This window comes from Fulmarus glacialis, unplaced genomic scaffold (genome assembly GCF_000690835.1).
Source record: "Fulmarus glacialis isolate BGI_N327 unplaced genomic scaffold, ASM69083v1 scaffold1345, whole genome shotgun sequence".
Taxonomy (NCBI): domain Eukaryota; kingdom Metazoa; phylum Chordata; class Aves; order Procellariiformes; family Procellariidae; genus Fulmarus; species Fulmarus glacialis.
Genome location: NW_009214675.1, coordinates 9,901 through 21,901, shown reverse-complemented (window position 1 = coordinate 21,901; position 12,001 = coordinate 9,901). Strand labels below are relative to the sequence as shown.

Here is a 12,001-nt window from a genome sequence, read left to right as displayed (position 1 = left end):
GGCGGTGTCGGTGCGGGGTCGTGCCGGGGTTGAGCTAGCAGCCTTGCGGGCGGTCCTGCAGCTGGCAGCCCCGGCCCCGAGAGCGGTATGCCCTCCTGGCCCGGACTCTCCTCCGGGGTCTGACGTGGCAGCGCGCAGTGCTTGTGCCCCCAGTGCCAGCGAACTCCCTGCGTGGTCCACCAGACCCTGTCTGTTAGTAGTATCTCGCTGCCTGGCATCCATCTGTGGGTGCTTTGCCGTCTGGGAACTAAATAGCTTCGGAAATAAAGCTTTGCTCAACTCGTAGTCCCGAGCATCCTGTTCGCATCTCTCCCTGAGAGCCGATCTGGTGGGTGTAAGTCCCTTTCCAGCTGCCAAACTCATAGACATTGCTCAGCAGGTTCTAGTGACTCCCTTCCCAGCTGAGTTTTCTTACATGGAGATGCAGACAGTACTGACAGAGTGTGAGGCACTTGCCTCTTGCAGCACGAAAAAATGGCATTGGTAGTAAGTGGGTGTGTTGGTTAGTTCAGGCAGTTGGCACCACACTAATAGGACTGCCACTGTAGGGAGCATTACATTGCCCTCGAGTCTATTGTTGGGCCCCACTCAGTGAGCTTTCTGTAAAATATGTGAGAGCCTGCACTGGGACGGAGCAATTCCTCCACAAGGCAGGGCTGTGACTCTTGGCATGAAGGGAAAACAGCACTTTGCTACTGTTAGATCTTCTCCATGGGCAGGACTGTCCCCTGCAGCCGCAGTTTAGTTTTTGTTCCTTTCAGCTGGAGGTTTCAGCACAGCTTCCTGTCCTTGGCTACCCTGTGCAGTATGTGGCTCAGCAAGTCTAGGCTTGTTGCTTTTCTAGTCTTAGCTGCCTTGAAAGAGAGCCACCCCCTTATTTAGACGACAGCACAGTATGTGACTGTGTTTTTCTTAGAGCTGGAAAGCTGGTAGAGAAGAAAACCTTCTGCAAGTACCCTTTTCTCACTGCATAGCTCCGCTGCCCGAGAGCTGAGCTGACAATTCAGAACTTCCCTCTATTGGCCTTTTGCCACCATAAGCACCACTGTGATTAGGAGCTGAGCTAGAAGGCAAGGAGAGGGCTGTTGTCTCTCCTGACATGCAAGCTGGTGTCCAGAGGAAAAGGAAGTGCTTAGTGTCGGCAGCCCCATTTAGTCTGCCAGAGTACTTGGCTTCCTGCAGGCTCCAGGAGGAGGTCAGGCTGAAGGCAGTTTCTCAGTGGTCCTTAGACCGAATCAGTGGGAAAATTATTTCAATATTGGCTATATGTTTTCTTTGGAAAGCTGGAGCCTGTTGTAGTTGGAGTGAGCTTGATGAGTACCCAGGTCTTTCTGTGACAACCCAGTCTGGCTCCAGCCCTTCCTGAGAAAGTTCTTCTGAGTACGTTGTGTACAGACAGTCCCAATCAGGTGTGGTTCTCCAGAACTGCCAGGCCAGTGACCAGCTTGCTGTATTGCAAAGAAGACAGTAGCTTGCTTCCTTATGTCTGTAGTCCCTTCTGTTTTGCAGAGAGAAGATAGGCAAGGGTATGGAAAGGAGTCAATGAAAAACTAATTGAATGAGGAAGGGTATCAGTGTGCAGAAGAGGAGGCAGTGACTTTTGTTCCCAGTCCCCTGTTTCTGTGCACATTGGGTGGATGGAAGCTGCTGGATAGGGTGGGAGTGGGATGCTATGGGTGGCATTGTGGGTCATGGGTGGATGAGGAGGGAGACTTTTAATCATCTGCTGGCCTGTGCCTTTTTGAAACTGGAGCTCTCCCTCTGTGACTGTTAGACTGGCCCTATTCTTTACTGGCAGTAAAAAAATCCCCCAAAACCAGTATTACACCCTCTGTCCCTCTCTAGTTTTGTCCTCTGGTTTTCATGATGTGCGATGCAAACAGCAGAAACAAACCTAAAGTAAGTTCCAGTTGAGTGTAGGAATGAATGGCAGAAGAGGCTGTGACCTAACAGTATATTTCTGCCACTTTCCCTCTCTCTGAAACTGTCAGCATGAGCTGCAGAGAATCTGGGCAGCTGATGCCTATAGAAGTCCCTGCTGGCACAGCATCTAACCTGTCTCGTTTCATTCTCTGACCAGGCAGAAGATGGGAACATCGAGTACAAGGTGAGCCCTTTGAGGTTGCAGAAGGAGGTCTTCCTCCCAGAGGGTTATTTTGCAGTGAGTAACTTCACCAAAGACAGCATATGGGGAACATGTCCCAGGAAGGGACAGAAAAGTGGACACGGTACTAAGGAACTACCAGTCATCTTCTGTATCTCTGTGCCTAGCAATACCCAGTATGCTGAGCTGGAAGAGTTTGATCTCAGTACTCATTTTTAGGAATCTGTTTTAGGAGATGAGACCCACTGTGTTTTTCCTTAAATCTTCCTTTAGAGAGAGAGCTGCAGGTGTCCCCAATAATCATTTGTCACTTTCTTGTGGCTGTTCTGCCATCTGCAGTTACTTGGCTCCTGTGTCACAGATAGGTCCCACAGTGCTGTCTTTACCCCCACAGCAGGCAGGGTACAGATCCCTTTGGCAAGATGCAAGAAAGTTCTTCTACCATATGTGTGCACCTTTGTGAAACCCTTTCTCACCTGTCCTGTGGCTTCTGTGCAGACACTAACATGGGCTGTGATTTCTAGAGGTGGGTCAGTCTTGGGTGCATTGCTTCACGGTGTTGGGTTCCGGAGTTGCTGGCCTGGGCAATGGGATTCCCTCTGCATCCCGATTGTGACTATAACTACCCCCTCCATTAAACAGCTAAAGCTAGTGAATCCCTCGCAATACCGCTTTGAGCACCTGGTGACACAGATGAAGTGGCGACTACAGGAAGGCCGAGGTGAGGCTGTCTACCAGATCGGCGTGGAGGACAATGGGCTGCTGGTGGGCCTCTCAGAGGAGGAGATGCGTGCCTCGCTCAAGACACTGCGCCGTATGGCAGAGAAGTACGTGTTCCCTTTCATGTGCAGGACCCGCAGGCATAAACAGTCTCCAGTGGAGAGGCTCGGCCCCAGGAGTCCCCTGAGGAGCTGGTGGCTCCATTCTACAAAGCCCCTGTATGACTGAAATTCCCTCATCATGAAGCTTTAGAAATATGACGGCAGTTACAGGGTTTTTGCCTGGAACCTTGAGGCTCCTTCCCTGCTATCCCCAGCTTTCATCCCATTCACTTTGCCAGCTGTGATTCTGGAGGTGCAAGAGCTGCTGAGTACAAGTGTGTGTGTCTCATTCTTTCCTTTCGTGTTTGTGGCAGGGTTGGGGCTGACATTACGGTGCTGCGGGAGAGGGAGGTCGATTACGACAGCGACGTTCCAAGGAAGATAACGGAGGTGCTTGTCCGAAAGGTGCCTGACAACCAGCAGGTAGGGACCTGCAACTTGGCTGTCCTCTCCTGCTGGAGACTTAGAGGCTTCATACAAGCAGCTTCCTTTTGGGATGGGAGCCCAAACCCTAGAGGCACTTTGTCATAGATTGGCCCATAGCAGATCCTTTAAAGAGCTGCCAGAAAGAGGCTTGATCATAACGCTTTTTATCTCCAAGATTGTGGTTGAGGCAGATACCAGTAGGGGAGATTGCCTGGATCAGAGGTGAGAAATTATTTCACTTCTACGGCAACAATTCTGATGCAGGCCAGTGTGCAAACAGGGAAGGATTTAGATGTCCTGGTGCAGCAAATGGCCTTTTTTGTGATATCAAAGCCTGATGTGTCACATCACAACTCTAGAGTGTATCACAACTCCTGGGCAGTGGTTTGCTGGGAGCAAGAGCAGAATCTGAGTAAGATTACACTGCACAGTGTCCATCTTGGAGGGAAGCTCTCTGAGGCACTTCTCCACTGCCATGTAGCGTTCATGTACACCCAGCACAGCAGTGGTTAAGTTTCATGATTTCTCTGTTCTTCTTCCTGTAGTTCTTAGACCTGCGAGTAGCTGTGCTGGGGAATGTGGACTCAGGGAAGTCAACCCTGTTGGGTGTCCTAACGCAAGGAGAGCTGGACAACGGGCGGGGCAGAGCACGCCTCAACCTCTTCCGGCATCTCCATGAAATCCAGTCAGGAAGAACGTCGAGCATCAGCTTTGAGATCCTCGGCTTCAACAGCAAAGGAGAGGTGAGGGAGTGGGCTGCTGAACTCAGAAAGCTGGAGGAGAATAGGACTACCCTCCTGCTACAACTGTGAGTGGGACATGAGGGAAGAGAGGTGGCACAGCTCTGTGTCCCTTTAGCTGAACCAGAGTGCTACTTTTCCATTTGCAACAGACGTCGTTTCTTGTACCCATGGTGAATGATCTCTCATCACTAATTCTGAGGTCAAAGTGGATAGATAAGAGCTGGGTTTTCTTCACTTACCTGCTGGGGCTCCTTCTCTCACAGAGTCCTTATGTTCCTCAGGTGGTAAATTACAGTGACTCCCGAACAGCAGAAGAGATCTGTGAGAGTTCTTCCAAAATGATCACTTTCATCGACCTGGCTGGCCACCACAAGTATCTAAAAACAACCATCTTTGGCCTCACCAGCTACTGCCCAGACTTTGCTATGCTGGTGGTTAGTGCCAACACTGGCATTGGTGAGTGTTGCCTTGCCTGCATGGATTGACAGCAACGTGTGAAGAGAAGTGGAGAATGGGGGAGTGGGTCCTTGTTAGCTGGGAACGGTTGTCAGAAAAAAATATTAGTCTGGAAGCCTCTACTGATTTCCTGTAAGCCAGTGCCTACGAGTGCCTGGGAGGGGAGCAGAGCTGGGATCCGCTTACCAGCTGTAGACCACATTAAACTGTACCCTGGACAGAGAGGCTTTGTTTGGAATTTGAAGCTGTGTTTGTCAGAAAAAAAAACAACTTTGACATATTCTTAGGGGTGCTGAATCCTGAAGCCTTGTAAAAAGGCAGCTGGAGTTCTCCCACATCTTTCCTTGACATTTTTGTGGCTGTTTTCTGGCAAACTCTAGCCTAAGAATGAAAACTACTACATCTTTCTGAAGCAAACAGATCAGTCACAAAAATTCTTGGTGGTTTTTGTTTTTCTGGACTGATGTTTGGTTTTGTTTAAAAGAATGATTTTGCTTTTTCATTGCCTGATGAACTAAGCAGTTAGGGTGAAATCTCTAGAGTGGGCCTGTGGGAGAGCCTGGAGACACAGCTGTCACATAAACAAGCAACAGTGATGACTGCTACTGCACCTACACTCTCGCTTGTCTCCTGCAGCAGGCACAACGCGAGAGCACTTGGGCTTGGCCATGGCCCTCAAGGTCCCCTTCTTCATTGTCATCAGCAAAGTTGACTTGTGTTCGAAAGCCACCGTGGAACGGACAGTGAAGCAGCTGGAGCGAATCCTGAAGCAGCCAGGCTGCAACAAGCTCCCCCTGCTTGTGAACTCAGATGACGATGCTGTTACAGCAGCACAGCAGTTTGCACAGTCTCCCAAGTAAGGGGCCATTCCTTTCTTCTGCTGGGAGCCCGCAATTCAATCTGGGCTGCTGTGCGGAGCTGGGGAAGGGTGACCACAGGGGAGGCAACCACATCTTGAACATCCTCAAGTTTCCTTTGCATTCTCCAAGAAGGCATTTTCCCCTCCCAGGCCTTTTTCTGGGCTCTGGGAGCAGAAGGTGCCCGAGGCTGCACTGGAGTTACTTCTCCATGACAGAAGTGTGGGTTGGCAGGGGATTGGTGCCTCAACCAACCATTGAGATAGGGGTTACTGCAAAGTACTGCTCTGTACATGGGCTCCTGCTCTAGCCATTTATCAACAGTAGTCTCTGTCCTCTTGCTGGACTCAGTACATTCAGAATCCCAGCCACCTTCTGCAGCTGTGCTCTGGCCTTCTGCTTATTCCTGTCTATTTGTGTCTGACAGCATCACCCCAATCTTCACACTGTCCAGTGTTTCTGGGGAGAACCTGGATCTCTTAAAAGTCTTCCTCAACATCCTCCCTCCACTGACCAACAGTAAAGAGCAGGAAGAACTAATGCAGCAACTCACAGAGTTTCAGGTGCGTAAGGGTAGTTTGTTTCCAGTTCTGGTACTGCACTCATTGCTGTGACATGTGACAAACATCTGGGGGATCTGGACACCACGGGGAGAGACGTGGTGAACTCCTAGACTATTGGGAGACATTAAAGTAAAGAATGGACTCGGTCCTTGAAAAAAGCCTGTTAGGCTGGGCTCTGTCCTAACCAAGGATGCCCATCTCAGGGATAAGATTGTTTCTCTGGTTGCCACTTAAAAGGCAGAGGTTCCTCTAATGGGAAGGTAGTGGGAGCTGGTGAAAGCTCTGAGATGGTGTCTGATGACCAGCAGAGAGCTCACCTCCCTCCACACAAGGGGCAGGCAACTTGTCATTCTGGAGTGCTATTTCACAGCTGTCTGAGCAGCTTATTCTTGTTGCCTTGCTGTAGGTCGATGAAATTTATACTGTGCCAGAGGTGGGGACTGTTGTGGGAGGAACTCTGTCGAGGTAAGTGAGGCCAGGCAGACAAGTGTGGGTGTGAATGGTTGCTGGAGTTCCCACAAGGTTAGAGTCACCTGCTGCAGATGTGGAAGCAGTGCAAGGCTCAGTCCTGACTGCTGCCAGATAACTGAGCCAAGTGAGGGTAAAGCCCTACAGGGTGTTGGGAGGTGCCATGAGCAGACCATTGGTCATGTGGTGGTGAGCAGAGAGTCGGCTCTAAAGTTGCTGGATTAGGAATGTGACCTGTAGCATGCTAGAGGAAGGCATGCTGGAACCCAGAGTCGGCAGAAGTTAGCTATGATCCCAAGGCATTGCTTTCCTCATTCCTCAAGCAGGGGGAGGAAACGTAGAGGGCAAGTCCTCCGATCCCAGCAGAGGTTAACTGCATGCTACCCCATGAGAAGGCAGCTGTCCCTCAGTGTTCAGGAGTGATTGGAGCAGTTTGGCTTCCAGCACATCCACACAAAACAGGCATCAGCTGCAGTGTCTCCAGCAGAAACAGTGCCGTGTGGCAGAGCACTGGGGACAAAATGGCCCCTGTCTGTACCTGGTATTCTTAGGAGTGCTAGTGGCTTTCTCTCCTACTGTAGGAAATCCCTGTTCCCACCAGCTTTGCACCCCTGTTAGTTGGTCCCAGGTAAGAGTCCAAGGACACTCACCTTCTTGGCCCTGGGGAGTTTGTGCAGTTGATCTTGGAGGATGAAATTTCTTCCTTGTCTCCTGATGAACTCTGTCCTGCTTTTCTGGTTTAGTGGTGGACTTGGCAGTGCTAGGTTAACAGTTGGACTTGATGATCTTAAAGGTCTTTTCCAACCTAAATGATTCTATGATTCTGCCCTGGGCAGTGGGATCTGCCGAGAAGGCGAGAATCTGGTGGTTGGTCCCACTGACGATGGGAAGTTCCTCCGGCTGAAAGTGTGCAGTATCCAACGCAACCGCTCTGCCTGCCGTGTGCTGCGGGCTGGGCAGGCAGCCACGCTAGCCCTCGGACCCTTCGACCGCTCCCTGCTGCGCAAGGTGAGTCCTGCTGTTGCCAGGTTGCTCACTGGTCCAGTGAGCAGGACTGGAGGCTTCCCTGGAGATCCCCCATTGGTAGGGCGGGACTGAGTAGAGATGTTTGCAGGAAACTTGCTGGAAGGGGAGGAAATGGCCAGGCTACGAAGTAGGATGAGTACAAGGCTGAGAATGGGATGCAAGACCAAGTCACAGAGTAGAGATGTGTTTGTGGTTTTGGGGGCTGTTCAGAAGCAAGGGAACTGGCCCTAACTGATCTGAGCTTTGGGTTGTTTTGCAGGGCATGGTCATGGTGAGCCCAGAAATGAACCCCACCATCTGCTCAGTGTTTGAAGCCGAGATCGTGCTGTTGTTCCATGCCACGACTTTCCGGAAGGGGTTTCAGGTGACGGTGCACGTGGGGAACGTGCGACAGACTGCTATCGTAGAGAAGATCCATGGAAAGGTAGGCATGGGAGGAAAGGGGAGGAAGATGGACCTCCCTGTGGGGTTTGTTGGGATTCTACCATGCCCTCTAGTAAAGCTAGGGGCTGCTGGTATCTTGAGTAGCTGTGTCCCTTCCTAGGAGCACACTCCATCCCTTTATCCTGCCCATTTGGTTGCTTTTCCTCCCAACATGTTAAAGAATTCTCTCCTCACGAAACAAGCAGCGTGATGGACTACAGCAAGACTGTGAAGGGAGGTGAACTCTCCATATTCCAGAGCTTGTGTCTTCCTGTCGCCCCTTCCCAATATTGAGAAGGGCTCAAGCTGTGCAGTCTGAGGGAGGCAACTTGCTCATTTGCCCCACCTTCATAGCATCCACATGCACCTCTCCTGCATGCATTGGTATGGTAGATGGGTCTAAGCTCTCCCCTTTTTCTTTTCAGGACAAGCTGCGGACAGGAGAGAAGGCAGTTGTCCGTTTCAGGTTCATTAAGCATCCTGAATACTTGAAGATCGGAGCCAAGCTGCTTTTCCGTGAAGGAGTCACCAAAGGCATTGGGCATGTCACTGACCTCCAAGCCATCACCACCAAAGAAAACGGTCTGGAGGAGTCCCTGGGGCCTGGACAGCTGAGCTTCTGACTACCACTAGGTCAGAGAGATCTCCACTCGCCAACACATGGGGAGAAGGATGGAACCTCCCGTGGCTCTCTGAGTGATGCCTGGAGCTGCTGCTGTCCCGTTCTAGCGTGGGTGTCCCTCCTCCGCACTATGAGATGCAGCCTGGGAGAGTTTCTCGCATTCAGTGCCATATATGGGGCAAGTTAAGCATGTTCTCCACATCGCCTGCAGCTTTTGTTACCCTGCCCTCCTTCAGAATAGATGAGAGGCACCTGCAGACCTGGGCAGGCAAGTTCTGGCTTTGTGTACTGTTTGAAAATTACTGGTTGGGAGGAGCAGAACCCGTGAAGACTAGCAGTGAAGGGATGTTTTTCCATCTGTGACACAAGATCTGGTCCCATTTCTGCTCTCTGAGCACTGGGTTGATAACAATCCTCTCCTGAGTCATCCTGCAGCACATTCTTCTGGGCAGGGGATGGAAGAGGCCCTGCTACCCACAGCAGGGGCTTGGTTGAACCTCTCAGAATGCATTCAGGACACTTTTTAACCGTTTTAATCTTGGTTGGCTTTAATCTGCTTTGTGTCCATTTGTGTGTTGGTTTTGCATTACTCCGATCTGAGTGTCTTACCGTTGGACAAATGCCCTGTTCCCCACTCACGTGTACACACTCCTTCAGCATCCCACTTTCTAACTCCGGGGAAGCTGTGGCTGCTCGGAGTAGCGCAGCCTCCCGATGTAACATCGTGAAGGCAGAGTTTGCACTTGCATCTGTTCCTTGCAGCAGCTGGGCAGGAGGCCATTCTGTGGAGCAGAGCGGGGCCTGTGCCTGTGCTGGTGTGCGCAGGTTGTTTCCGTGGATGTTCGGCTGACGGTGTCATCTGTGCGTTGGCAGCAGTGGTTTGCAGTGGGCTCCCTGGTGTGGCTGTTCCAGGTCCCAGCCCAGCTTGCTCCTCACACGCTTGCCTTAATGTGTGAGGAGGACAGGCTGCATTACTAACACAAAACCAGGTGACTTCTATTGTTTAGCTGTGATTTGGCAGTGGCGTGATTTTATTTCTGTTTCTCCTGGAGGAAGAATTCTTTTCTTTCCCTTGCCACTGGGGTTTGTTGTCAGAGGAAAGCTGATGTTGCCAGCAAGGACTCTGTGCACAAAGAGTGGAGCACGTTTGTCTCCCGCTCACTGTCGTGCAGCTCCCCTGTGTAGCCTGGAGGGTGCAGCAGGGGCTGCATAGCTGTACATAGGCTTTTGGTTTTATTGTTGACTGTTAGACCAAATGTGTCTGCCGTGAGCAACAGGCCTTCAGCCAGCCCTGTCGCGTGGCATGGTGGCCTGCCAGCCCTGACCGAAGAGAAGGGTGAGGGCCTGTGATAGCACTTGGACGCCCTAACAGTCCTTCTACCATCCGGAGAGCAAGTTCTGCTCCTGGGCTGCGGGCACAGGCAGTGCCTGCAGGGCTGAGCGGCCCGTCCTGATCTGTGGAGGTCACAAAGCAGCGCTCTCCTCTGGGCTGGGCTCTAGCAGGTGGGGAGGTGGCGGCTGCACCCTGCGAAGAGCATGCTGAGGCGTGGGGACGCCAGTGAAATGGCAGTGTCAATGAAGGGATTCAGAGGCAGCTCAGTAGTGACAGGAGTGACCTGTCCCTTGGGGTGAGTACTGACCCAGCTGAAAATCTGCTTCTTTCCCATCAGCCCAGCAGTGAGACAGCAGCTGCTTCGCTGCTCAAGCAGGATCGCTCTTTCTTCCCATCCTGGCAGTGGTCTGGGTGTTACAGTGAGGTGGTCTTTCACCCGTGCCTGCAAGGACAGACCCAGCTGCCAGCAGGCTCTTCCCTTTGGTGCTAGTGGGTCACAAAGAAAGCTGCCTGGAGGGTGGGGGGGACTCCAGCTGTTTGCAGCAGCCCTGGTGTTTTCTGCCCCAAAGCAGGTATGGAGTGCTGTGACCTTCTCTGAAATAGCTGATGGCTGGTCTCACCTCATACCTGCCATCTGTGGCACGGCTGTTCGTGGTGCCATGTTCTTCATAATTGCTGTTTTGTTGTCTTGAATTTTTCTAATGCTGGGGGTTGTCCCTGTTCCCCAAGCATCTATATATAAATGTACAGAATAAAGATGTTTTATTGAGCCTGCTGGCTGAGTTGTACAATGAGCAAGGGTGGAGCTGGGCTCTTGCCCTGCTGCCCTTGGAGCTGGGTCACGGTTGGAGATGCCTGCCCTTCACTCCTTCCTAAGCTTCCTGCATTCAGGCCTATAAATACCATCCTGTGGTGTGGAAGGAATGCACGCGCACTGCTGTTTACAACCGTGCTCTCCTGGCTTATCTGAGCAAGCCTGGGTGTGCAGCCTGGGGTGACAGGCAGCCACGTCACTCTGAGCACAGCACTTCGGGCTGTTGTGGACAGAACGGGCTGTGGCGGGTACTTCCTCACAGCCACAGATTCCCCCGGAGCCTAATTAAAGGGATGCTTTCTAGGGCACACATCTAACCGGTGGTTTGTTTTTAAAAATAGCTTCGACCTTATCAAGGGGTTTGTGATTGCCTTCTCTCCATGAGAACAGGTTGTTCCCTTGGGACAAGCAGAGGCAGAAAGGCTTCCCTGTGGAGGTGACTTGTGTCACTGAAGTGATTTGCCTGTTCTCAACTTGTTTTTGTGTCAGGTAGTGGCGTCTGCTGAGTCCGGTCCTGCCACTTAGGAAATGAGACGTGCTGCTGTCACAGGAGCGTGAGGCAACCCTGCCAGACTGGTTGCTACTTCTCTTTACATGAGGATTTTGGGAAACTTGTCACTTTGCAATGTGAGGACTGTCATTAATGGGAATGACTCTGTAATTCCAATTCCTTCCTCTGCTGATTACCAGCAGAGCTGCAAGGACCAGAATGAGCTTCTTGTGCTTCCTGAAATCTCTCAACAACTGTGTTGTGAAGTATTAGACCCCCACTGACAGCAATGTAGCAGCTTCCCAGCACAGGCTGTCTGCTGGAAGGACCAGTTCAACAGCTGCAGGTGGGATAGTGCAGTTCAGAAATGAAGGGGAAACAGCATGTGCAAATACAACTTTGCATCATTATTGGCTGCCTGAAAGGCTCTCTCCCCCTGCTCAGGGAGGGGAAGCCGGCAGCTGATGAAACTCTCTGCAAAGTGTGTTTCCAAGCCCCACCCAGTGCTGCCTTGACGTGGCACATTCCTTCCTCCTGCCCTAAGAGCTGAGTTCAAATTATTGGCAGCAGCCCTTCTGGAAGAGGCCAGTGGGCTCCAGGCAGCTAGCGGTATAGCACGGAGCTGAGCCCTGCCGGGCAGCTGAGGGCAAGCACATCTCTTCCTCTGGAGCTGGTCTCACCCTCTCTCAGTGCCCACTTGTCCCCTCCACCATATTTTGCTGTTGTAATTTGTGGAGCGCTGGGGCAGCCACTCTGATGTGAACTGTGGCCCAGAGAGCTGAACAAGTCATTCCGCAGAGCACGATCAAAACAGATACCTGTCATCAAGTTGCATGTAGTATCACCCAGAGTGTG

The 12,001-nt window shown here is 51.6% G+C and overlaps 1 protein-coding gene across 1 annotated transcript; it reads left to right on the top strand.

Annotated features, from left to right (window-relative positions):
* The first annotated feature begins 2,086 nt into the window (after positions 1–2,086).
* GTPBP2 (GTP binding protein 2) lies at positions 2,087–8,602 on the top strand. Its single transcript, XM_009578617.1, has 11 exons — positions 2,087–2,107; positions 2,747–2,931; positions 3,240–3,348; positions 3,897–4,094; positions 4,376–4,550; positions 5,187–5,406; positions 5,835–5,970; positions 6,377–6,435; positions 7,275–7,446; positions 7,724–7,888; positions 8,313–8,602. Exons 2-11 carry the CDS (start codon positions 2,798–2,800, stop codon positions 8,508–8,510), a joined length of 1,566 nt encoding a protein of 521 aa, XP_009576912.1. The 5' UTR covers positions 2,087–2,107; positions 2,747–2,797; the 3' UTR covers positions 8,511–8,602.
* The last annotated feature ends 3,399 nt before the right edge of the window (positions 8,603–12,001 follow it).